Source organism: Tachysurus vachellii, chromosome 19 (genome assembly GCF_030014155.1).
Source record: "Tachysurus vachellii isolate PV-2020 chromosome 19, HZAU_Pvac_v1, whole genome shotgun sequence".
NCBI lineage: Eukaryota > Metazoa > Chordata > Actinopteri > Siluriformes > Bagridae > Tachysurus > Tachysurus vachellii.
In genome coordinates, this window is record NC_083478.1 from 15,186,583 (window position 1) to 15,213,295 (window position 26,713).

The following is a 26,713-nucleotide window of genomic DNA, read 5'->3' on the forward strand; positions in this document are numbered from 1 at the left end:
CAGCTTTCTGCAGGGTCAATAGCTACAGACCTCCAAACTTTTTGATGCCTTCAGATTAGCTCAAGATCAGTGCATAGAGAGCTTCATAGAATGGGATTCCATGGCCGAGCAGCTGCATCCAAGCCTTACATCACCAAGTGCAGTACATAACATTTGGCTATATAGTCTAATTGTATACAAATGTGTTTCTACATTTATGGCAACAAATTAGGGAAAGCTGTATTGCTCTACTTAGCAGCTTTTAACTCCACATTTAGCCAATTAGCCACCTGGCATTAACATTAAAATTTTCTTTTATTTGTTTAATCACTCTTCCCATAATCCTTCGGGGATCCCGGATACTGGACCTTTGGCCTATTCAACACAACGTCTATTTTGTTATTATTTTTTTTATTTTATTTTGGGTTAAACTTTCAAAATCAAAACAAGTACATTTATTAATCACACTTAACGTAACGAATTATACTTCATGTGACTTGTGTACAACTGAAATATACTTATTCTTTATTATGTGATTTTCCACTCCTTACAGACATCTTCAGCCTTAACCGTGCGTTACAGAGGCGCTCTTATAGCTCCGCCCACACGCATCTTAACGCGACTCCCCCAATATTTGAACAATTAAGAGAGAAACAGAACAGATACAGGACGGTAAAACTGGAGCGATCTACAGCCGAAATAGAGAAAGAACAAGAAAGTGACTTTCAACATCAAGGGACGCTTTAAAGAACTTGCGAAAATCCATGAGATTTACTTAGATTCTGGCAGTTTTACCAGCCGAGGAGGACGCCATTTGACTCGTCACCTTTGTTGAGAAGAAACGGGCGAGTTTATTTCTTTAGGTGGACTGACACCTCGAGTATCATGGGTTCTAAAAGGCACCGCTCAACAACGGTGGCAACTTTATTTCACATGGACTGCTCTCTTTTATTCACGTGCATTTTTCCTTGGACCGTCGCGTTCAACTTGGATGTAGAAACCCCGTTAATATATTCCGGACCTGCAGGCAGCTATTTTGGTTATTCTGTGGACTTTTATATGGCACAGTCTACACGGTAAGTTCAGAATCTTCAGGTACAATTTTTAGTTTAGTGCTTTTTTTAATTAGGCCGCGAAGAATCGGCAGACTGCATATTGATAAAGTTTAGATCAAAGAGGAAAATGTAAATCTAAATATGTAGATTCCTAGAATACGTTCTCGTAGCCGTACTTCTGGAAACGTTTAAACAATAAAATAGTTTACGAATGTTTAGAACTTAACGGCGGTGTCTCAGTAATCTCACCTCAATAGAAAGTGTCTCCACTTGTGGTTTTGAACCCAAGCTCAATATATGAAAATCCATATAAAATCTTTATAGCTGAAGACTGAGAAGTTTCACTGTTTGTTCAGGGTGATACTAAATGCTGACTTGTGCATATAACGTCCTAAGGACTCTTGGCTGAATGTAAAACCTTTTTAATAAAATTCTGTTTGCCTAATAACCTCATGATATGTCAAGCCATATTTAGTACAGGTTTCAAGCCATATTTAGTACATGAATAAGGGGAAGGTTTGACGTCAACGGTAGGGAAAAAGTGAGAAGGGAATGCGGGGTGCTTCTGTAATTGCTCATGACTGCATGAGAAGGAGGATTTAGTCAGCATTTTCACAAAAAGGATACTGGAGACAATGGAGATATAACTTTTCCAGTTTATTGACAAGAATTAAAGTTAATAACATGTGTCTTATTTATAAGTGTAATCTGATTTTAGAAGTGTTCTGTATTCTATCTCACAGCTCGGTCAATGTTTTCCTTTGCAAGACAGACTGTGACGCCTTGGCGCCAGTGTGACTCATATATAATAATGAGCAAGACCCTAAGCACAGATCACATTTTAGCAACTTACATCCGTTATGCCTTCTTTTCTGTTTCTAATGAGACTCAGCGATACATTGGCTAGCCATTTAGAATATTGTAGTGTGCAAGCAGTCTGTTTAAAGTAAAAAGAGGAAGTGTGCTGCTGTCTGCCTTCTTTGTTTCTGTGAAGATTTCTAGAAGTGTTAAGAAGAGAAGATATCTATATAAAAAAGGTACTTTTGGTTCTCTAAAATGAACTGATCTCAACCGTGTCCTTCGGCTTACGATAGTCCTGATATGGAAAGGACTTTAAGTGACTTGTGAGTGAATTTCAATTTTAGTTTATTTGATCTAAATGAGTCAATTTAAATGTTTAGTTTATTAACAATGAACTGTGTGTGTTTGGTGCATGAGAGCTCAGAGAGTATATATTAGGTAAAACTCTTTTGCTTACCTGCTAATGTAATTTTACATGGTTTTCAAACCCCTCACCCAGCTCCCATATTTCAGGCCATGCGAACCCCCACCCACACCAAGTCTTATGAGCTATGAAGTCACAGCGGAAACAGCAGCTGCTCTCACTACCATTACACCATCTAAACTTAAATTTATCTACAGGGCAATGTGGGCAAGGGGTTTTACTGGGATTTACAAGAGTATTCAGTGGAACAATTTTTTGTACATATGTTCGAAGCCTAGATTTTAGACAGAAATAAAACTTGAATCTACATTGTATATTAAAAGTCTGACTAGAATATCTGACAAGTCCTGATTACTCTCTGCATGTGACAACAATCTCTCATTCTTCACATGTATGGGATATGTGGTAGGGTGGCTAAATGGCTCAGCTAAATCACCCCAAACCATGTGGCTGAATGTGTTACTAATACCAAAAGTTGTTAATGCACATGTTACCTATATTACACTATTATATTGGTGGCAGCGTAATGATTTAGGGTTTCTTTTATAGCAGAAGTTTAGTAGAAGTTGGGTTTTTTTATCAAGGTGGAGGGAATCATTAATAGCTACTAATACCAGGAGATGTCCTTACAATTTGATGGTTATAGAATGTTTTTGCAAGAAAAAATGGGAAAATACTGCCAACTTAGGAAAAAGTCATTCATTATGTGTAGGAGTAGCACATTCCACTCTGGCTACATAGCATGCAGATAAGGAAGGAGAGCGCTTTAGCAGCAGTAGGTCAGAGATCAGGGTCTAAACATTGGATTAAATTTACATTAGGGTTCATTCATTCATTCATTCATTTTCTACCGCTTATCCGAACTACCTCGGGTCACGGGGAGCCTGTGCCTATCTCAGGCGTCATCGGGCATCAAGGCAGGATACACCCTGGACGGAGTGCCAACCCATCGCAGGGTACATTAGGGTTGCTAAAGAATATTTTTAAATGTAAATAATTCTTTTTTATTTACAATAGTTTTAGAAGAAGCTCTTCGGTTTTGCAGGAGCCACTTACAAAGTGTGCATTGTAATTTAATCAGATATTATGTTGGACAATAGACTTTTTGTGCAGAGGCTAAAAGGTGTTACCTATTTTAGGAAGCAAAAACTTTCCATTTTCCTTTTATTTTGTGCACTTCTTTTTGTCCGAGTTCAGGATTCAACATTAGCATCCTTTGTCCAGTTGGCTGATGATGCTCTGAAGGGAAGGCCTGTGAAAACACAAGAGTATGTTGTTTTAAGGGTTAATGGGAAAGCGCTTGGTCAGTGGCTGAAGCAATAGAGAGTAGGGTCCCCCATACTATTGAGAGACTGTTTTACTGCTTGTCTGGAATGACAGGTTTGAATAATGGGCCCCTGTCCTTGAGTGTACATTCTCCTGTGGCAAAAGACACGTGTGCTGAGTCTCAGCAGGCCAAATTGTTTTTGTACAGTACTGACATACCCTTAAGCACAAAAGCTCAGACTGCTGCTCAGATGTTCTGAAGCACACTTAAGGGCATCTTTATATTTGAAATGTTTTGTTTTACTTATTTGGAGTAAAACAAAACTTCTTGGCCAAATATTACAAAGAATTTTGCTCTAAATATCAGTTTTTAGGCAAATAGTTTACTTATGGACATTAAAGGGTTGAAAAGCAGATTGGAATACACTAGATGCTAATGGTTTGTAGGTGAAAGAACTAAACATAAACTGAGCTGGAACTCCTCTAGGTCTTTTTTTTTTTTTTTTTTTTTAAACACTTATTTTCGAAAAAAAAAAAAAGTTTTTATTTCAGGGTATTTACGTTAATTTATGTCAGGGGCTAGACTTTGAAGATCAATTAAGAAGGAACCACACAATTATACATAGTATATGCAATAGGCATTTTAATTGTTTCCTTCCAAAAAATTTTGAAAATACTGCAGTTTTCTGCAAATTATGCAGTTATTGGTTTTAAATTTAAAGTGTTTGCTGAATAAAGTACATGTAAGCAATGTTACAAACATTTTCTATATATGCCAGGGATTTCTAAATTCATGTTCCATGAGCCATCCAGTCATTTCTTTGTTCTGATGATTAATAGGTAACCTAATTTTCACTAATTAAAAAACTTTCAAATTAAGCTTAAGAATTCCACTGAAATTTTTATTTGGAGGTGTCTAGTTGTGGTAGATTTATACTTCTGCATTTGTGGTTATGTTAGATTTCGGATGTGTAAAGTTATTGTCAGATCAACAGAAACGTATCCATGTGGTAATATATGTATTTTGTTTTTAGGTTAAAGTGGACTAATATGGTTTCACTTAATTTAAAAGCATTTTCTCATACCATGTGATGAAACCAGAATATACTTAAGATGTCTGTGTTCAAGAATCCCTTTAGCTATAATGTCATGTCATTTTCTTCTGTTATTCAATAAGCCTTGACCGTACATTTTTTTTTGTCATGGTGGAAACATGTTACCAGCTGTGTAAGAGAGCTATGCAGTTCTCCAGTACCAGATTTTCCAGTAGTAAGTGCTTTATTAAGTGCATCATTATCTTTTGGTCAGTGATTTCTGGACAGCAGCTTAGAGAAAATGAGGTTCAGGTCCACTGTGCAGACAGTATAATTTAGACATGACTTAAAAAGAGCAGCATCTGATTCTTCGCTGAATCTATTGGAATTGACTGGCTAGAGTCTCAGTAAAGCATTAGGTAATCTTAAGATGCACTGCTATCTGAGTGTACTTACAGGATGCATTGTCTGCCTTATTTTAATATCCATAATAGTTAGCAAAAGGATATTTATCCATGACAGGAGGAAAATTAAGATTAATAGTGGCGTAGTTAAATATAATTTTACACTAAAATCAAACGTCTGTGGCAGCACTCATATATGTGCTTGACACACATAATATAAAAAATAATCAACAGAAACACTAAAGAGAAAAGCTTTATTGGACATAAGAATGTCAGTTTACTGTTTAGGCCTGTATCCATGCTGAGTATGGCCTGTTGAGCCAAGCAGAATGTGCTCTGTTGTCAAAAAAGGTTATTGGATTAACAGATTTTCACCTATAGTGGATAAATATCAGACTCCAACTGGGGATTGTGGACTGCTATGCTACCTGCTGCAACTCTGTGTCCCCCATCTCATAAGTAGTGACGGATAATTTAATTTTGTATGGATGCAACTATTATGCACCAGAGACTAAATCTTTAATTGCCCATAAAGAGTTTTGCTGGTTTCTTTGGCAGTCATGACCTCAACAATATCTGTTGGTAATCAATAATATATAGAAAATCAGAATTTGATGTCTTTTTTTCCCTACCTATCATACTTATCATATATGTAGATTTCATCACTATTGTGATTATTAAAGCATATGACCAAAAGACAGATGAGCTTGTTCAGTTAAAACCTTTAAAAAAAGCGCATATTTCATACAAATACTAGGTTTTTCATGCAAATTCCTAGAAATAACCCATAGTATATTGTATTTTGTGGATAGTTCACTCACTCACTCTCACTCATTTTCTACCGCTTATCCAAACTATTCTCGGGTCACGGGGAGCCTGTGCCCATCCCAGGCGCCATCGGGCATCAAGGCAGGACACACCCCGGACGGAGCGCCAACCCATCGCAGGGCACACACACACACACACTCTCATTCACTCACGCACTCACACACTATGAACAATTTTCCAGAGATGCCAATCAACCTACCATGCATGTCTTTGGACCGGGGGAGGAAACCGGAGTACCCGGAGGAAACCCCCGAGGCACGGGGAGAACATGCAAACTCCACACACACAAGGTGGAGGCGGGAATCGAACCCCCAACCCTGGAGGTGTGAGGCGAACGTGCTAACCACTAAGCCACCGTGCCCCCCTGGATAGTTCATATGATGGTATTTCATTTTCATATATTTGGTATATTTATATGATATACACTTCTGGCTTATGGTGTATTTGGAGGCTGGTAAACCATTCTAAATACCTTCTAGTGAATACTGTTTGTCAACAGATTGTATGTAATAGAAACAATTGTCAAGAGACATAAGGTTCACATCTGGGCAGATGGTGATTGGTTATGGGTTGGAGTGTTTCTGGCTGGTGAATTTGGGGTAAGGACCATTTGGTGCTGGGTTTTCTTCCCCATCTTTAGAAATCAAGTTAAATACTGAAGCAAGTTGATACTTCAGTATCACTTTACTTTTTTTCCAAAACTGGCATTCTTTGACCCAAGGCAATCAAGCTGTTATTACTATGCCAAGATTAGGACAATGTTTAAGAAATTAACAGAGGGCGAATACAATTTGGGGCTTGCTGATAAAAAGACATTACATGCTAATGGGTGCTTATTTGCAATTCTTTGAGATTACCATCAACTGTTGTGTCTCTGTGTGTCTGTGTGACTCTGCAAACAGTTACATTGTTCTGTTTCCTGTTTTCCTTCAAAAGTGACTTCTGTTTTTACAATTTTGCATATAATTAATTATGCCTTCAGCTTATAAAGGGGTATCAGCATAACTGGAAAACAAATAGAACAACTACTTTTCCATAGCTTTTTTCTTCTGTAACCTTTCTTTCTTTTCTTGATTTCTTTTTTCTGTCAGTCTGTCTTTCTGTCTTAAGTACACTTTTTGATAAAACCTCCATTCCGATCTCTTTACTGGATTATTTGGCCAGTATCAGCTTTGTGAGATTTCACCCCAGTCACGCAACACTGAGACCAGCCAAGGGGGCAGGAAAGGGTGGGCTCTTCCTGTAGATGCCTCCCCCACCCCCCAAAGCCTGTAGTGCTCCTGACCCCTTTAACATGCCAAAATGGACTGAATTTAATGGTGTTGAAAAACAAGAGAAAGCTTACAGACTGTGAGGACTTGTCTTTGCTCTACCTTCCCATGTTTCAGTGCAATTTTAGTGTTTCACCCTTCCTTGTGATGTGCTGCTTCACTCATTTTGTAGCTTTTTTCTATTAAAAGTATTTTATTTATAACTTCCTTATTTTGATTTTTTTAAATCAGGGCATAAAGATGTATTTCCCATATTGACCTTTAGTTGTATTACTTGCGTTAAATTTCTCTATACATAGTTATGATTATCAATGATGTTGTTTTATTGTAATCATTTATATTATTTTATTGCTAAATTGTTGAACCGGCATGGATGTTTCAGGCTGTTTAAATTACGATCCAATTAACATGCATTCCATCCAGATATGACATTGATCATACGTACATGAATTTGTTGGTGGAATTATCTTAAGCTCGATTAACTACATGTAGTCCATTTGATCACATGTAACTGAGGAATAGGAGTATTTTTAGGTTTTCCTTTAAACAGGAAAGTGTGTTAAATGTCTTGTCCCTGTTAATTACACATACATTAGATATGTGATGGATAAAAATTTCATGTTACACAAAGGTGCATGTGTATACTTTTATTACTGATATGTACATTTTGTAGGCTATTGTGCCAGCAAATCTAACCGCATTTGTATATGCAAGTCATATGTTGTTTTGCATTCTATAAAGTACAGTACTACCTTTTCTTCCAGAATATTAATTTTCTATTAATATTGTTTTGCATGTTCTAATTTTTGATTTTAAAAGTTAGATAATTCTTTTTTTTTTTTTTTGTCTTTTTTTAAATTTATTACCACATCATTTAGCTTTCTTAAATATTTTTCAGAGATGCAAGTATCATAGTTGGAGCACCGAAAGCTAATACCAGCCAGCCGAACATCACAGAGGGAGGATCTGTGTTCTACTGCCCATGGGGCCGTAACCTGTCTGACTGCAGCAGCATAGAGTTTGATCGGCAAGGTAAGGCTCAAATGGCTCATATAACACTTTTTTTTTTTTTTTAATTTCCAAAAGGATGTGTATCCTATAATTTCTCAATATATGCTAACCATAAATGCTACAGCCCTCGCGTCACCAGGAAGCTCACTGCCTTCACCCTGATTACTGATTGAATTCATTATTAAGGCATCAGGTTCCACATTCTCTCCTTAAAATTCCTGAATTGACAGATACGCACTCTTTACTTAAAATGGTCTAACATTGCGCTTCTTCTAAAACTAGTGCATATCATTGCCACGTCCCCTTGCATCTCTCTACTGGAAGCATTCAGTTCAAGAGACCTATAGACAAAAAAGGTTTTAAGAAATTGGAGAAAAATTGAGTGCTTAAACAGAGTCCCAGAGTATGCACATACAGAAATTCAGTAATCTTAGTAACTAAGAAACTACAGTAATTAAGAATGTTGTCTTGTTTACTTATAGCAGATAGTGATGCAAACATAATGAACTGAAGAAAATGAACTCATTTCCACATTAGAGGTCATTTCTCACAGAAGCACTGTTGTGGACATGTTTGCAATGTATTTATAGGTGCTGATATCAAGTATATCTCTATTATTTTCAGAAAATTCATTCAATTGGATTAAAACATGAGAATGATAGACATTACAATGAACCTGTGCTTCATGGAGTGTATCAGTGTAGACGGGGCACCAGGATTGTATAGAGCCAAGCTCTTCCATTCATCTAACATGTGAGACAACAGTAAAATGTGTGCTGTGTCAAGTTAGGCCTTCTGTCTTGTTTCCTTGGGAATTAGACTTATTGTCTGTAACTTAGGCACAAGAGACTGTACACCAGGGAATCATTTAAACTGCCTTTCAAAATGGCCGTTACAGAAACTTGCACACACTTATTTATGCATAAGGAAAGCTATTCCTGTGACACTTTTGTATTAGTCAGCAGTGTGATCATAAAATATAAATAATATTACTAAAAGGGCTTCATTTTCAAGTGTCATATTACAAAGTAGTCCTTGAATATGGTGCATTATTTAAAAATGCATTAAAATGGGTCCTTGGGTCCTGGCTTTCATGTGGAAGATACTTTGTCATAGACCTCCAATGTAAACACTGTTGTAGAAAAAATACATGCCCTCATGGCAACAATTTTTCTTAATGGCAGTAGCCAGTTTCAGCTGGGTGTGCCCCGGTACACTGCAAAAAATTGGTCAGGAATGGATTGAGGAATATGACAATGAGGTCACAGTGGATATGTATCCTCCAAATGATCTGATAAGAGAATTTGTGGAATCCGCTGGACAAACAAGTATGATCCATGGAGTCCCCAACTTGCAACTTACATGACTTAAAGGACACCTTCACAGCTCTTGTGTCCATGCTTTAAAAGGTCAGAGCTTTTTTGGTGGCATAAGAGGGAACTAAACAATATTTTAATGGCTGTTATAATGTTATCTCTCTGTAAGTGCTGAATAGCTTAGAACATCCAGCTTTTGTTTGAGTGCAACAATTTTTAAAGTGACGTGAGTCTCAGAAAGGAGGGAAACTTGATTAGGGCCATTTCACAAACAATTTGGAATTTCCTGTAAAAGAAGGAAATCAAGGAAAACAACAGGTTTGCCAAGGAAAACAGGCCCAGTTGATGACAAAAAAAAATCCCAAGATATCACAATCTACTGTTCGAAGAAGAGTTTTAAAGCACAAATATAGAGGCCATACCACAAGATGCAAACCACTCATCAGCAGTACAAATTTGAAGGGCTTCTTAAAGAAATACAGATATATGTTACAGAAGTTCTGGACAAGCATAGTGTGGAGGGCATGGCTTGGGTTTGCATGACTGCTTCTGGAATGTGCTCACTAATCTTTATTAATGATGCAATACAGGATGAATTTAGGATGAATGATGCAGAAGAATGAATTTAGTTCTTCAGAAACATCCTGTCTGTTAGTTAGCACAGAGAGAATTCCTTTTAATTGGTAGGATCATCTTGTGCAAGACAATGACCCAAAACACACTGGCAACATAACAGAGCTTATCAGAGAAAAAAATCAAACTTGCATGTCAGACTGGCCAAGTTAATTACCAGATCAAACCAGCTGAGCATATACATTGCTCAGAATTGCGTAATTTGTTGAAAACAAAATTATGTGACGGTGGTCAGTGGAAAACAAAATCATCACAGCAACTCAATGTACATCAGTAGTGTTTATGGACCCCATGTGCCTGTATGCACTCTTGAAAACATCTGTGCATGGTCCTGATGAAGTGGCAATTGGTGTCCTGCGGATCTGCACCCAGACCTGGATCAGGGCATTAATGAGCTCCCGGACAGTGTGTGATGCTACTGGACGGCATCGGATATTCCAATAAATAATGTTACAGAGTTTCTCATTTGGATTTAGTTCTGGGGAATGTGAGGGCTAGTCAATGGGATCAGTAACTTTGTCGTACAGAAACTGCCTTTGCATTCTGGCTGTGTGAGGCAAGGCCTTGTCATGTACCATGTGGAACCCAGGGCTAACTGCACCATCATATTACCTGACAGTAGCTTTGGGAATTTAATCTACATATTTAACAGCAGCAACTGTACTGTTGGCCAGCACATGGCATCTCTCCATGGATATTCCTCAAAAGACCATCAGAAAGCCACCATCAAAACGGTCATGCTGAATGATGTTGCAGGCACCATAACATTCCCCATGGCATCTCCAGTGTCTTCTCTGGAAAAGAGCTTCTTTCACAAGTGCATAGTGTGAACCTGGGGTTGTCTTACTGTTGCATTTCTAGTGCATATGTAGTCACTTTCCTTTGTACTTTAACATGAAAATAAATATTTGTTTTTCAAATGTTCATATGTTGAGTTTTACAAGGAACTCTTTTCTCCCTCACAACCTTTTGTAGACAATGGTGAAACCCAAGCTGAATTCAAGTCCCACCAATGGTTTGGAGCAACTGTTCGTACACATGAAGACTCTGTCTTGGTATGAAATTCTGTTTTAATTTTGATTTTTTTTTCTTTTCTATTTCATAGTTTTAATAAAACAGTTCACCTAATAATTATAAAATCATAAAATGATGCTGCTTACAGTATGCTCTGGTGTGTACAACAGGTAATGCATTTTCATTGCTGGAACATAGTGTGTTGTAACTTTCAGACTTTTTCTTCATCTGTTCTTCTATCATATGTTTTATGATGTGCTCTTATTTAAGAATAGTGTTAGAACAGAGCAAGTTGTTTGTGCATATACATTACAGCTTGTGGTTTGGAGTGTTGTGAATAATGCTTGAGTTTGTTTATGTCCTTGAAAGACTCACTTATTTTACACCATATGTAGCACTGACATTATGAGATCTTTTTTGCTCAACTGTGTATTTGTTTATGCAACTAACCTCCATACTACATTTTTGTAACTCACCCCTTAGGCTTGTGCCCCTCTCTACTCCTGGAAAACTCAACAGGACACACCTGAGGCAGATGTCACTGGCTCCTGCTACCTGTCCATTAAAAACTTCACCAAATTTGTGGAATATGCTCCCTGCCGCACAGGTATATCACTCACTACATCTAAATAGAACTGCATTTATAGTATGAGGTGTTTTTTTTTTTTTTTTTTTTTTTTTTTTTTTTTAAAAAGAGTTGTAGAGTGTCTATAAGACAGGTAATTTTTTTTTAAGTTAATACGACAAATGAATACAGCTTTTTAGTCATTAAAATAGTCTTTGCACTAAGAGTGCAGAAAGTATAAACACCTATGTTCTAAAGATTTTCTTCTGCTTAAAAAGTTAAAGAAATGTTACAAAACAGACATTTAAGACTTCTATTGTGAATACATAAACTACTAAAAAAAGTCACTGCTTTAATAATAAAGACGTGTTGCTTTTAAAAAAGAATAACATATATTTGTTAATCATCTTGAATTATGTGGCACATTCACCATACAAATCCCTGCATATGAGCTGATACAATAGAAACAATAACATATTAGAAAGAGTGCATTCATATTATTTTTGCTGTTCATCCTATAGGCAGAACTGCCGTGTGCTGATATATAAAATGAATCTGTTCAGATTTGAAAATTAAACAACTCTTAGTTTAATCTTAGTTTAAAACTCAAGTAATTCATGTTTTTCAGAATTCCATGGAATGAAGGGGCAAGGTTATTGTCAAGGTGGATTTAGTGCTGATTTCACGAAGGTCAGTTGTTTGAATCATTTTAGCTGTTTATACATTCAAAAGATCTTTGTTTAATTATTTGTAAATTTATGTTGAAATACAGAATGGGAAGGTTGTGCTTGGAGGACCTGGCAGCTATTTTTGGCAAGGTAAAACTATCAGATATAGAGATACATTGTGCCAGTGTCACCAAACCTCTGGGTTTCTGTAATCAGCAACAGAATTTATGTGACTGTCTGTTTTTTTGTCAGGACAACTTATCTCTGCTGTGAAGGAGGAAATAATCAAGGCCTACTACCCAGGCTATTTTCTAACATCAGTGGCAGGCCAAATTCAGACCAAGCAGAAAAAAGAGATCAACTTTGATGACAGCTACATGGGTAAAGTTTTTATACTTGTTCTCTGTAAATGTATAATTCACAAAATATGTTATGCATGTTTGTTACTGTAGTAAAACAGATTGGTCATTAGACAACTTGAACTACTTCTACCTGGTCTGCTTAAACTATAATTCTTGTAATGTGATCTGACTTTTAGGATACTCAGTTGCAGTAGGAGAATTTAACGGAGATGATGATGAAGGTAAGGAATTTAACCACCAGCAAATTTTCTAATGGGACTCCACTGCCAAGTGCACGTGTTTTTCATAACGTATTGAAAATGAGAAAAGTAAAAGCAGCTCTTTGGAAGTTATCATGGAGGTATCTCTGGAAGTTGTAACTAGTTATAGACTTTGCAAACTTTCACTTAACAACACTTCTCACTTACAAACACAGTCAAGTGAACCAATACTTGTAAATGCAGAGAGATTTGAAGTTAAACTTTATCAAATTATATTAAAATAGGGCAATGGCCTTTTTTCTGGCTGTATGTCAAATGTCAAGTGAGGTGTTAAGTGTTTGACATATCTATTTGAATGAGTTTAGTATATTTGAACTTTTTTGCGGTGTGTGTATTACATTTACATTTTATCATGGTAAATGATGTGTTTTATTGCAGATTCTCTTCCCAAAATCAGCTTTTTATCACCACCAGTCAGGTCATATGACATATAACAGGGCCAGTCAAAAAAACATCATTTCATACTGTTTATGCTGTCATAGGACAGATGCCTGTTATTTGGGTACTGTCTCTGTGATTGATATGGGGGAATGGTAAATTTTGCTTTCCTTTTCTTCCCAGCTATGTATCTTTGGGATTGAATTCAAAAGTGAATTATCTGTGATTTTCTTTAAAAAAAAAAAGAAGCACTTTTAGAGTTTAGAGAACTCAGCATTTAGTCAGATTAAAATCTTTTGCCATGCTTGTGCTATAAGTGCATTATGAAGATAAATGAAATGAAGAGCTACGAACTAAAATAAACAAAGATGATTGGGCGTAATTTTAGCACAAGTATATCCCAGTAAGGGAATTTTAAGGGAAAGAAAAGTAGCCATATTCTGCACAGGCTAAAATTTAACAAAACCAAAAAAAAAAAAAAAAACTTGCAGTATTATAAATGCCCAACACATTACATACCAGTAACAAGCAATGTCTCTTGAAAGTTTGTGAACCCTTTTGATATTTCTATATTTCTGCTAAAAATATGATCCAAAACATCAGATTTTCACAAGTCCTAAAAGAAGACAAAGTGAACCCAGTCAAACAAATCAAATCTCTTATACTTGGTAATTCTTGGTAAAGCTTGGGAACCTCTAGGTTGACCTGGGATGACAATCAGGTGTCAGTGAGTGCCCTATTTTAATTAAAGAACAGGGATATATCAGTCGGATATTCATGACGCGTGTTTGTGGAAGTTGCTCTTTGGGCTATAAAAGGTTATACAACCATCTCTAAAGATTTTGGACTCCACAAATCTATAGTGGGAGAGATTCTGCACAAATGGAGGAAATTTACCACTGCTACCGTCCCAAGAAATGGTCAAACAACAAAGATCACTCCAGAAGGAAGACATGTAATAGTCTGTTTGGTCTCTTCTAAGTGTGACTTCTAAGCATTTAAAGGCCTCTCTTACTTTGGCTAATTTTAATGTTCACAAGTCTGCTATCAAGTGAACGCTGAACATCATTGGTGTGCAGGGCAGAGTTGCAAGGAGAAAGCCACTACTCTTCAAAAAGAACATTGCTGCTCATGAAGTTTGCTAAAGATCATATGGACAAGCAAGAGGACAATTGGAAAAAACATTGTGGACGTATAAGACCAAAATAAAACATTTTGGTTAAAATGAGAAGCATTTCACCAAGTTTTTGAGAGAGGAAATTACTGCATTTAAGAATAATAGCTGTATACCATATGTGAAACTTGGTGGTGGTACTATCATGCTTTGGGCTTGTATGGCTGCATCTAGGCCAGGACAACATCCCATCATAAGTGCAACAATGAATTCAGAGTTATACCAGTGACTTCTAATGGAAAATGGCAAGACCTCTGTCCATGAAGTAAGTCATACACCAAGACAACAACAAGCACTCTCATCTGTCTAGAATGGATAAGTCAAAGTTCTGACCTTTACCCAAAAGAAATGTTGTGGAATGTACAGTTCATGTGAGGACACCCACCAAAATCGCAGTGTTGAAGCTGTTCTGCACTGAAGTTTGGGATAAAATTCTTCCAAGCCTTAGTAATCACAACTTATTTAGTTATTGTTGCAGAAGTAAAGTTGTCGGTAACTGTTGATCAGGCCAGCACTGAGGTTTGGGATAAAATTCTTCCAAGCCTTTGTGTTGGACTAATCAACAGTTACCGACAACTTTCCTTCTGCAACAATAACTAAATACATAGTCACAACAGATGCTGAAAGCAAAGGTTCAGATACTTTTACCAGTCACAGATATGTAATAATTTTTGTCAATCATTTAATGGAGTATAATAATTTTGGCTCATTTGTTTGATTAGGTTTGCTAATACATTTTATTTGTAACATAAATCAATTTATGTTTATAAAATTTTAAAACTTTGCACTGATGAAAAGCTCAATCTGAATATTTAGGTCTCTTTCTCATTTTGTCTTTATCATTCCATTCTCCTTGTTTTCTTCTTTCTACTCTTTGTGTCTCAGACTTTGTGACCGGTGTTCCAAGAGGTGTACTTCTACATGGTCAGGTATCATGTCATATAATTCTTTTTTAAGATTGCATGAAATTTCTTACCATTTATGTGTATTTTGGTTGGGAGTAAATAAGCGTACTAAAAATAAAACTGTTTACATAAATATTGTTATTTTCAGTCACATAAATAGCTTGTATCTTGCTAAAATTAAGTGTTTGAAATGTTGTTTGAAATTCTCCACAGGTGTTGATTCTTAATGGCTCTTTGGAAACCATGAAAACCTTTATTGGTGAACAGGTAGGACTTGGTCACTTGGTCAGTAGAACTGACCGATTCGAATTATAGTCTGGCTCTTTCTGTTTGGCAGACTGCAGCATACTTTTGATGAAATAAAAAAAGATTTGCTTTTATTTTAAAGGTTTGCTTTTTGAGCTATAGCACTTTGTGATTGGCCATAACCCTCGCTTATTGTTGAGTTTAAAGGTAACTCTTTACTTAACATTAAAGTTTACTTGACTATAATGCTCTGATTGATTTCACATTGCACATACAGAAGTGCAAAACTATGTTGATTTGATGTTAATTATGGCAGGTCCTATGGGGTGTTTCTGGTATGTAGTTTCTAGTTCTAACAGACAGTCGAGTTAACCGGTGGCACTTAGAGAGCGACTGAACAGACATCAGCTCTCAGACATATGGCACTCCTTGACAGCTGCCATTGTCATTAATGTTATTCACTTCTACTGTCAGCAGTTTTAATGTTTCTTCCTGTCATCTTGAGAAAATTGGAAATTTCAAAATTAACAATAAATTACAAAAATAAATTCTAAATTTGAATGAAGTGTTCCATAAATGATTTATGTTGATGAGTAATGTGCTAAAATCTCCTACAGATGGGTTCCTATTTTGGTTATGCCGTGGCTGCTGCAGACATCAACAATGATGGGTTAGTCATTTTAGCACTATACATGTCATAGTGAATGCTTGTATTTGCGTTTTATTGTATGCGTATTGTGTATATTGATTGCTCTCTATCCTCTTACATACAGACTTACAGATTTGTTAGTTGGTGCGCCTATGTTCATGGTGCGTGACACAGATGGGAGGTTGGAGGAATTAGGGCGGGTTTATGTGTACCTACAGACGGGTCCTCTGGAGCTTGCACCACATCTACCTCACCTCACTGGCACACAAATTTTCAGTCGTTTTGGCAGCTCAATCACACCATTGGGAGATCTCAACCAAGATGGCTTTAATGGTGAGTACCAGAGCTTTGATACTTATTGTTCTTTGATCCTGTACAGTATGTCTGTCTTTTGCTTGTTTTTCTTATGATTGACATTTTTACTGTTCCTATATTTAATGTGTTATCTATCTATGATCCATTAGACATTGCTATCAGTAGTCCATTTGGTGGGAAAGATGAACAAGGATTAGTCTTTATTTATAATGGTTATGCTAAGGGACTTCAGGAGAAGCCCTCTCAAGTCATTGCTGGTCAGTGGTCATCAGCTGCCACTCCCATTCTTCCTGCAAGTTTTGGATATACCATGAAAGGTGGAAAAGATATGGACCACAATGGCTACCCAGGTAAGTGTGGGATGACCATGTTTCATCTTTGTTTTATAATGAAATAAATCCAAAAATAGACAAATACATTCTGGAATCTTTTTCACCTAATTTTCAATATAGACCTCATTGTTGGAGCTTTTGGAGCTGACAAGGCAGTTCTTTACAGGTGAACCAGTTAGTTTTCTTTTTGCAGGCATATTAATATCTGTGCACGTTATAGAGAAGTAGAATGTTGTATTATATTCTGCAGATCTCGGCCAATTGTTAATGCAAGTGCCACCTTACTTGTGTACCCAATAATGATTAATCCTGAGGAGAAGACCTGCAGCATCAGCAGTGGAAACCAAACCTCACATGTTTCTTGGTATGTTTTACTTTTCTATTGTAACTTTTTGTTACCGTGTGTGTGCAAATGTATTTGAATGGCAAGGGCAATGCGCTTTTTTCTGTACACTGTGAGATGATATATTGGAATTTCACCATGCATTTTCTGATATCTACATATAGATGGTATTATCATCTTAGAGGATTTTGTCTTTGGTGGAAGACTACTGACTTTAGAGCAAAAGTAATTAAACAGATAGTCATTGGTTAGGTTTGTCTAGGTATGCACTGCAGTCATTTCAGTTGTTTGTTTTGGGGGAATTTTCCTTTAGTATTCTTTTTCAGGAGATGAATTGCATGCTCAGATGGACCTGGTGATTGACTTGTTCAGTCTAAAACATTTTACCTGTAGTCCTTTGTTGTGTGACTGTGTTTTGGGTCATTGTCTTGCTGCACAAAGAAGTTTCTTTCAGTTAGATTGGTTGGATTGTTCTGTAAATTGGCTGACAATGTTTCTGTAGATTTCTGAATTCATTCTGCTGTTACAATCATGAATTACATCACATTAAATATTAGTTACTGTTGTAAGTAAGCAAGGGTTATGCAAATAATCATTCCGTCCAGGGTGTATCCTGTCTTGATGCCCGATGACGCCTGAGATAGGTACAGGCTCCCCGTGACCCGAGATAGTTCGGATAAGCGGTAGAAAATGAGTGAGTGAGAGTGAAATATTGGGTTGTCTAGTGCTTTTGGAGGCAAGTACTAGTACTTCCTTGAGTTCTTGAAAGAAAATAATTGTAAGTATTTTGATATAAATAGACTTATTTAAAAATAATATACTTTACTAAGTATATAAGTAAGCTAAGTATTTACTTTCATAATCATGTTATTATGCACCTTTTGATTGTGCTGTTATTCCTGGATGTCAGAAACCTGGATTTGGGATTTTGCCACTTGGTTTTTTTTTGTAAACTCCAGGCATAACATTATTCTCGGTAGTGGATTCCATCTGGCTACTCTCCCATAAAGGATATGATCTGTGAAGAGCTGATGATATTGTTTAGGTCTGCACAGGTTGTAATGGAATTCACAGTGCTACTTTGTTATAGTTTAAGCATCGCTTCTCCCAGCTTCATGGTCAGGACAAATCTGATCTCCATTATAGCTATGAAACCTCCCAAAGTCAGAGTTATTAATGGTGCAAGCATTCAGATGGATTTTTAAGAGTTCTACCATTTTTAACGTTTACCATATAGTATGAGTAATAAATAATTGATTCTATAATAATAAAGTAAGGTTCATTCTGTATAAAGACTTAAGAAGACTCTAAAAGTGTATCTTCTGAGTTGTTCTTCTAACTAAACGTAAAACATTAGCATGAGTATTTGAACCAGGCTAAAGAACAGTCATGTTACTGTAGAGAACCATGACAATGGTGAATTTAGGCACCATTTAAAGGAACAGTTTGCCTTTGAAAGTGTGGTTGGACACATGAGAGCCATTTTGCACTCATTTAGAGTTTAGTAGGGTTGTTTCACAGTTTCCGTTGTTTTAATAAACTAAATGTATTCTAGAGTTGTCTTTTTCACACTAGGCTAATAAATTAATAAATTTATTCTTAATTATTAAGAATAAATTACCTCCAGATTCGGCCCACGGGTCGCCAATTGCATAGCCCGGTTGTAGAGTCATGGTTTTTAAGCTGAGACCATTAGCATTCAGCATGAATTTAACTTGAAGCACTGTCTCTCAGTGTAGATGATGAACAGGAATGTGGTGAGATGCAAGAAACCCCCATTTCCATTTCTGGTGTCAGTATTTAGAAATGTGCATCCTGATTTTCCGTCATCTACTGAGGGAGAGGAAACTGATCGGGGCTACAAAGTTGTGCCTGTGCTCATATTTCTGACCTTCCCCTTGTCTGATTCATACAGGAAAAAGTGTGTATACACATGTCTTGATTACAGTTTGTTGCCTGGTAATGGTGAGGCTGTAGTGGGGGAGGAGTGGGGAACTGAAGAGAGAGTGAGGAGAGCCAAGGGTGACTTTGAATGAGATATTGTTTAGTGGTGGAACACAGCTGGAAAAGATCAGGGCACGCCAAGCTGCACATGCGTGTAAAGCATGCATGCATACACACGTGATGCAAAGCAAACACATGCTTAGGGATACACATGGGAATACATTCCTATTTATTGTAGCCCAGGTCATGGGAGGTCTGGACTGTGCTGGTACAGTTTTGTGTACAGTTTTTGTTTAACTGTGCTGGCCATTTGTTACTGTATATATCCAACTTTATTCAGCTCTTGAAAAATTTTATAATTTCCTTTTTGTATTTTTTTATCAGATTATTTCTTTTAATTTAGTTTTCATTGTCATAGTTTTTGTGGAAGTATGTTTTTATAGTGTCATAATCATATTATGCTAAAATACCGGCATCTCTTGGCCTTCTGAAATTTCTTCAGTGAATAGTTTCAGGAGGCCAAGAGATGACGGTATTTTAGATATTTACAGTTGTTTTTTTTTTTTCTTTTCAATAAGAGAATAACGAAGCAGAAGTGTTCTTTTTGTAAGAAATTTTATGAAACATCAAAATCTTAAACAGTCTCTGTACAATGAGAAAGTATATGTACAAATGTGACAGAGCATGTGTATGTGAGGATGTATTGCCATGCACATACATGGCTCTCATGTCTCTTTTATTAAAATTTATTTGACCTCTTGCAGCGTCAACTTGAGCTTTTGCCTTACAGCCAATGGAAAGCACCTTCCAGAAAAACTAGGTGAGCCAACAGACCTCAAATACCTTCTATTATACATATATAACAGTTCTTTCAAATAGTAGTTTAGTTTAGTTTATTAATTTATAAAGCACATTTAAAAACAACAGCCGTTGCAGCCAAAGTGCTGTACATCAAATAAAAACACACAAGAACAGTGCAAAAGTAAGAACACAATCTAAAACGAACCAAAAGAAAACACATAAAATTCTACACCTTCAAACAGAGTTAAAACGTACAGAATAAAAGTGGGTTTTTAAAGCAGATTTAAACAATGAGACAGTGGTAGCAGATCTTAAATGAAGAGGGAGATTGTTCCACAGCTTTGGAGCTGCCGTAGCAAAAGCCAGATCGCCCTTAGTTTTAAAATGTGCACGAGGAACCGAGAGAAGGAATTGGTTAGAAGACCGAAGAGATCTAGGGGTAAGGTACGGAGTGAGGAGGTCACAAATATACTGGGGAGCACAACCATGTAAAGGTTAAAAACATAAAGTAAAATCTTAAAGTCAATACGGAACTTAACCGGGAGCCAGTGCAATGAGGCAAGTACTGGGGTAATGTGCTCACGTTTTCTGGTGCCAGTCAGTAATCTCACTGCCGCATTTTGTGCCAGTTGTAACCGGTCGAGAGATGATTTAGGCAAGCCAAAATAAAGAGAGTTGCAGTAATCCAATCTCGAAGTTATAAAAGCATGAATTATAGTTTGAAGGTCCTTAATAGAAAGCAGCATCTTGACTTTTAGCAATTGATCTTAACTGAAAAAAGCTGCTTTTCACAACAGTGCTAATCGGTTTATCAAAGGACAACATAGGATCAAAAACAACACCAAGGTTTCTAATATGATCATGTACATTTGCAGACAAAGGGCCAAGCTGCTCTATAAGACCAGAAGACACAGTCGTTGGACCAAAAACTATTATTTTGGTTTTGTCATTATTTTTTTTATTGTAAAAAATTCAGATCCAGCCAGCACTTAATGTCCTGATGACAAGCAAACAGAGTGGACATAGAGCAATTATTGTTTTTAACAGGAAAATAGAATTGAGTGTTGTCAGTGTAGAGATGATATGATAAATTATGTTTCTGAAGGATATAACCAAGTAGAAGCATGTACAACGAGAAAAGCAAAGGACCCAAGAACGCCATAGGAGATTTGAGCCCTCGATGAAAAACAATTTCCCAAATTCACAGGGAAAAGTATCCCTGAAAACCAGCTACTTGATAAAGTCTTTGTAGAAGGATATCATGAGTAGCTATATATGAAATATTTATAATTAGAATCTTGAAGGCATTTTCCATATATATTTCTACATTAGATTTGACTGCAACTAATTGCCATGTGCATCCTAACCTAACATGTGGGGACATGTCCTGCTTATCAGCTTTTAATATTGGTTATGTAATTCTTTCCATATTTCCATGACTTTATCTTTGCTTATACATTACTTTTCACGCATTTATTAGCTGTCTACTAAGCAAGTGAAACCTCCAATGTGCTGCCCAGTCAAGTTAGTGGTTTGCCCAAAAACTTATCAGAGAGGGTGTAAAGTAAGGTAATATAATCACACTTAGCTAGGTAATTGCATGGTGCTTTGCATTAATACATATTTGCAGACTGATTAAAAAGCCTAGTCTGTGAGATGTTCTTGCATCCTGGCATTGCTATTAAAAGCTTATTTGAGTATAGCCGCTATTTTGTTTTTATGTTTTACAGAGTTGAGGGGACAGCTTTGTACTTGTCTTTATTTTGTCCACTTTCATTAGTATTTCTACATACCTGCATGTACTATAAACTAGTAAAACCTATTCTGTGTGTGTGTTAGTGTTTAATGTAGAAGTGCAGCTGGATAAGCTGAAGCAGAAGGGAGCTGTTCGTAGGGCTTTGTTTTTAGACACTCAGCAGGCCAGCCTGCAGAGGACGCTTGAGGTGCCAAATGAAGCCAAAGTCTGCCATGAGACCAAAATCTATCTGAGGGTGAGTTAAAAGATAACCATAACTTTATATTATTTCATATATTAACAATTTTATTAACTTAACAGTATTTTGTAGATAAAGTGAAGTGAAACCACTGGATCATCATATATGACTTGGCTTTTTTTTATTTATTTTAATTTGAATTTAAATTTCTTTAATTTTTAGAAATGCACTGCAATTTGTTTCAGGTGGTTCTTATTTTTGAGATTATCTCCAAACAATCTGATTATTGTCCTCTGTTCTGGCTTAGGATGAAAAGGATTTTCGGGATAAGCTATCCCCCATCTTTATTGCCCTCAACTTCAGTTTGGATGCACAGGCTCCTGCAGACAGACATGGCCTATGGCCAATTCTCAACTACCAGACCACTGAGCTAATTGAGCAGAAGGTATAAACATTTAAATATATGGTCTGCATTCAAAAAGCTGGCAGGTCAGGCTTTTGGGTATGCCCAGTTCTCCCTCCTCCATTCTTTTACTCCAGTTTTCCTCCCATCCACAAAACATACATCTGGGAAGTGCTCCAAAAGATCTGGAAAGAAAATGCAATGCATATACACCAGGGAGAGATTTCCAACAGAAGTAGTTTGCGGGACTAATGTGGACTGGTCCATTAGTCATAGGTTTTTGGGTGTGCCTTTTACAGCCCATTTTGCATCTGGTTGGATTTTGTATTTGTCTCAATTTTCCTATATTGGCAAAACTCTATATATGTAAGCTTAGCTGTCATATATCATGTACACCACATGGACACAGTCAAAGAAACATACCTAAAGTTTCAAAAGCAAATTTACCTTCTTGCTTTTGTGTGTTGTGTTCAATCCATACTTGGGAATAAACTGGATTTAAAGGCATTATCTATAGTTGTTCTCATGCTAAATATTGATTTAAGAAGGAAAAACAGTAATAAATCTTATTGTTCAAGTTGTTGTGTTCCCTATGTAAAGTCAAACAAAGTGAAATTGAAAGGGAATTAAAGCAATGTTAATAGGACAAGAGTGACTTTACAGAAATCTGTGTGCATGCAAAAAATATATTAATATATATTTTGGTGCATTCTACCATGTTCTATATAAGAGGGTTGCTAGTGCTTCTCAGTAAATTTTCTTTTCTTGATAATGTGCTCCACATGGACCATAGTGGAGTAATGAATTCATGAAACTTTGCTCTTTACACAGGCAATCCCCAGAGCCCATAAAGTATTCCACTACAGACACGATGACCTTAAAAATCTAATTATTTTTTTTCTAGTAAGCCTATCTATCCCATATTCTTAGTTATCTCTTTGTGTGAATATGCTGAAAATATTATAGCAGAGTTTTCATTCTCAGTGTAAACTGTGACCTTTTGCATTTATTCCTGCTTAATGGGCATATCTGTTTTCTCCTTCTTACTTGTAAAAAAAAATACATTTTTTATTTTTCCTATTTTTTTCTACTTTATAGAACTTATGCATGATATTTCTTCCTGTTATTTACTACTGTTTGGAGTAAAAGATGCTCCTAAAGCCCAATATTGATTGTTTTGCTTAATTGGATAATTGTTCCCATGATGCTAATCTACTTGTTGATGTACCAAACTGATCTACTTGTTGATGTACTAAAATTAAAACATTTATAAATATATATTTTTTCAGTCTTTATAGTGGCTGGAACAAAACATTGAAAACATTTTAGTTTTTCCCTTTACTTGGGCAGTTGAGCCCAGGCCAGCACACAGCTTTAGTGAGCCATGCAGGAGGCAACCTCTCTCCATGGCTTTAATTAGAGCGCACTGAGGTCTGATTACAGGGAGGGTGCTGCACTCTTTCTAATCTCCCACTTCTATTTCTTGTCCATATCGTCATCCCCATACACGCAAGACTTGCAGTATCATGCTGAACTAATTATCTATCGTTGGATTCTCTCTTTTTACACATGTAGAGTCAATACAAAAGTTTCTTTATCCTCCCCCACCCCCTTTTCTGCCTATGAATAAGGCAAAGTTAGTATTAGTCCTCTGTGGTGTGTGCATTTTGTGGGTGCATGTTGCTGTCATGTATTGTAATGCTTGTGTGATAGTGATTCTCTTGATGATCTAGGCAAGCATACATCTGTCCCTTATATGCACCAACGCATGTCTTCTCTCCAGTTCAACCCTTCAGATTCCTATTATTATTTCTGGACACAAACCAGATGCTTACATACTTGTCGCATATATTTATTCTTCTTATTATTTAAACTCTCTCAGCATGATTTGATTTGGTTAGGTATTAAGGGTACAGTATGACTGTCATTATAGCTGATCAGTATGACTTTGATTTGAATAATCACACATTTTGCGTTGTTTAACATTTAGCTCAGGACAGATATATACATAATCTTTTGTTATGTTCTTGATTTTCCAGGCCCAGATTTTACTGGACTGTGGAGAGGACAACATCTGTGTCCCTGACCTGAAACTTTCTGTAAAGGGGTAAGTCATTTAGCAAAGGAAGCATATTTCTACATGCAATGTTGACCGCTTAACATGATTCAGGCCTTGTGTTTATGTAGTTGGTAAACAATTGTCTGGAGTCCTTGGAAAACACATTGGAAAACAATACCCTAATAAGCATGCAAATGAGAAAATCCAAAATATTTTATTTTTTTGTAAATACGTTGGATGAATAGCAGAGAATTGATTAATCATTAAAAGTAAAAATGTTCCTGTACCAATGTGATGTTAGTAAGGGTGCACACACACACACACACACTGTTCATTGTGAAAACAGGAAGGAGTGCTGTGCTTCACATTCTGGTATTGGCTGCCGGTGGTTTGTGGAAAATAAGATGAAGGTTGGGCCTGGAAAATTCACAGTTGGCTTTGTCTTCCTCTGCTTCTGTACTTCTGTTTTAATTTTGTAAATATGTAGCTTGATTCTACAAAAACAATGATATTTACTTTTATGTAAACAAGACCTTTAATTTACTTAGTTTACTTTGTTTGCATGTAGTTTAGTTTGATTTGTACAGGCCTAAAGCAGGGAAATTGAGCTGGAGATTCTCCAAGTTATTTTTAATTATTTCATTTTTGTAAGAGGAGACAATGGGTGTAGGGGGTTTCCTCTTGAGGCCAAAGTCAACTTTTAGTCATGTCTATAATCTTTACCAAGGCCTTTAAACTACAACAGTTCTGCTCTTAGCACCAGGTTTAGGATATTCACCAAGTTTCTGCTCATTTCATATGAAATTGTTTCCATGTGCCTCAGTTTGTAAGTTTTTTCCTGTCATTATCTTACAAAGGCCACATTAGCTGAATAGGATGCTATGATGTATGTAAGTATATTATGTGAATGTTAAATCTAAAAATGTGCAATGTATTGTCTCATAGGTAATATTTTAAACCAGGCTATTGGGACTCTTGCAGCTTATAGTCCATCACATGTATTCAAATTTTGCTTCAACACAGCTTTACAAGGCCAAGTAATAATTGAAAGCATCTGTGTGGCCTTTGTATGGAATTTTGCTGTTGTGCTTGGTGCTGTGGAGAAAAAGTAGGGGAAGGTGCAGTGACACAATAGAGGAGGGTACTTGGGGGGGGGGGTGTTTAACAACCACAGCTTGTGTTCTGATGCTTGTATGGCTGTATTGCTACATAGGAAACATATTGTTTTCTCTGTGGAATAAGGACTTCCTTGAAGCTGGGTTTGACGAGAATTTGAGAATTCAGCATTCTGGAATCATTAGATGCTGTCTGGCCCAACCAAACATTTGTGATAATATTAATTTTTAATGTACATTTAGCTGTTTTTTTTTTTTTTTGCTAAAAGCTGAATACCAATCAAGTCAAGAGTTTTTTGTTCTTGTTTTACTTTATGTTCTTGTTTTAGATTTCCCCATAGTTATTACTGTAGTAGGTGTATCACTTTTTTTTTTTTTTCCTTTAGTGACAGGAAAGAAGTGTACATAGGGGATGATAATGCACTAACGCTGACTTTTAATGCACGTAATGAGGGAGGTGGTGCTTATGAAGCTGAGCTCTGCGTGGTGCTTCCTTCGGAAGCGGACTACAGTGGAATTGCCCGCAATAATGAGGTAACTCATGGAGTTTGTGTGTGTGTCTTTTTCTCTGTCTGTGTCTTTGTGTGTGTGTGTGGCTTCGCCTTTGAATATATGTGACACATGAAGTATTTGTAGATATAGAAGAGTGAATGCACTATATAGCCAAAGGTTTGTGGACACCTGTCCATCACACCAGTATGTCGACTTTCCCCAAACTCTTGCTGCAATGCTTGAAGCAATCACTTTAGTTGTTATTTGTTCTTGTCTAGAATCTGACTCAGCTGACTTGCAGTTATGAGACAGAGAACCAGACACGCTACCTCATCTGTGACCTAGGAAATCCCATGAAGTCTGGCACCAATGTAAGTTTTCATGTTATAATACACTGGGTTGATCATTGTGCCCTGAATTCTTTATTTGAATATAATATTATACTTATGGCACTTAGCAGACACCCTTATCCAGAGCAACATATCTTATTTTATACAACTGAGCAATTAAGGGATTAAGGGCCTTGCACAGGGGCCCAGCAGTGGCAGCTTGGTAGACCCGGGTTTTGCATTTTGCAATCTGTAGTCCAACGCCTTAACCCCTGAACCACCACATCCTCCTCATATTGTATATATTCTATAGGATATATCAAGGAGATATTTTGTACACGCATTTAAGAGCTATTGCATTAATATGTTTTAGTACCTATAGTGAAATGGAAAATGTGTCACT

General features: G+C 36.7%; 1 protein-coding gene across 1 annotated transcript in view; it reads left to right on the top strand.

Annotated features, from left to right (window-relative positions):
- The first annotated feature begins 541 nt into the window (after positions 1 to 541).
- Positions 542 to 26,713, top strand: part of itga5 (integrin, alpha 5 (fibronectin receptor, alpha polypeptide)) — a 33,598-nt gene continuing 7,426 nt past the window's right edge. Inside the window, exons 1-21 of the mRNA XM_060894037.1 lie at positions 542 to 1,055; positions 7,961 to 8,094; positions 10,998 to 11,077; positions 11,520 to 11,643; positions 12,230 to 12,291; positions 12,374 to 12,419; positions 12,522 to 12,650; positions 12,808 to 12,852; positions 15,329 to 15,372; positions 15,562 to 15,615; positions 16,212 to 16,264; positions 16,368 to 16,576; positions 16,708 to 16,908; positions 17,011 to 17,056; positions 17,141 to 17,254; positions 19,942 to 19,997; positions 21,818 to 21,969; positions 22,220 to 22,357; positions 24,355 to 24,422; positions 25,876 to 26,023; positions 26,260 to 26,352. Of these exons, the coding sequence (XP_060750020.1) occupies positions 865 to 1,055; positions 7,961 to 8,094; positions 10,998 to 11,077; positions 11,520 to 11,643; positions 12,230 to 12,291; positions 12,374 to 12,419; positions 12,522 to 12,650; positions 12,808 to 12,852; positions 15,329 to 15,372; positions 15,562 to 15,615; positions 16,212 to 16,264; positions 16,368 to 16,576; positions 16,708 to 16,908; positions 17,011 to 17,056; positions 17,141 to 17,254; positions 19,942 to 19,997; positions 21,818 to 21,969; positions 22,220 to 22,357; positions 24,355 to 24,422; positions 25,876 to 26,023; positions 26,260 to 26,352 (2,187 nt within the window). The 5' untranslated portion in view covers positions 542 to 864. The remainder of the gene's footprint in view (positions 1,056 to 7,960; positions 8,095 to 10,997; positions 11,078 to 11,519; positions 11,644 to 12,229; positions 12,292 to 12,373; positions 12,420 to 12,521; positions 12,651 to 12,807; positions 12,853 to 15,328; positions 15,373 to 15,561; positions 15,616 to 16,211; positions 16,265 to 16,367; positions 16,577 to 16,707; positions 16,909 to 17,010; positions 17,057 to 17,140; positions 17,255 to 19,941; positions 19,998 to 21,817; positions 21,970 to 22,219; positions 22,358 to 24,354; positions 24,423 to 25,875; positions 26,024 to 26,259; positions 26,353 to 26,713) is intronic.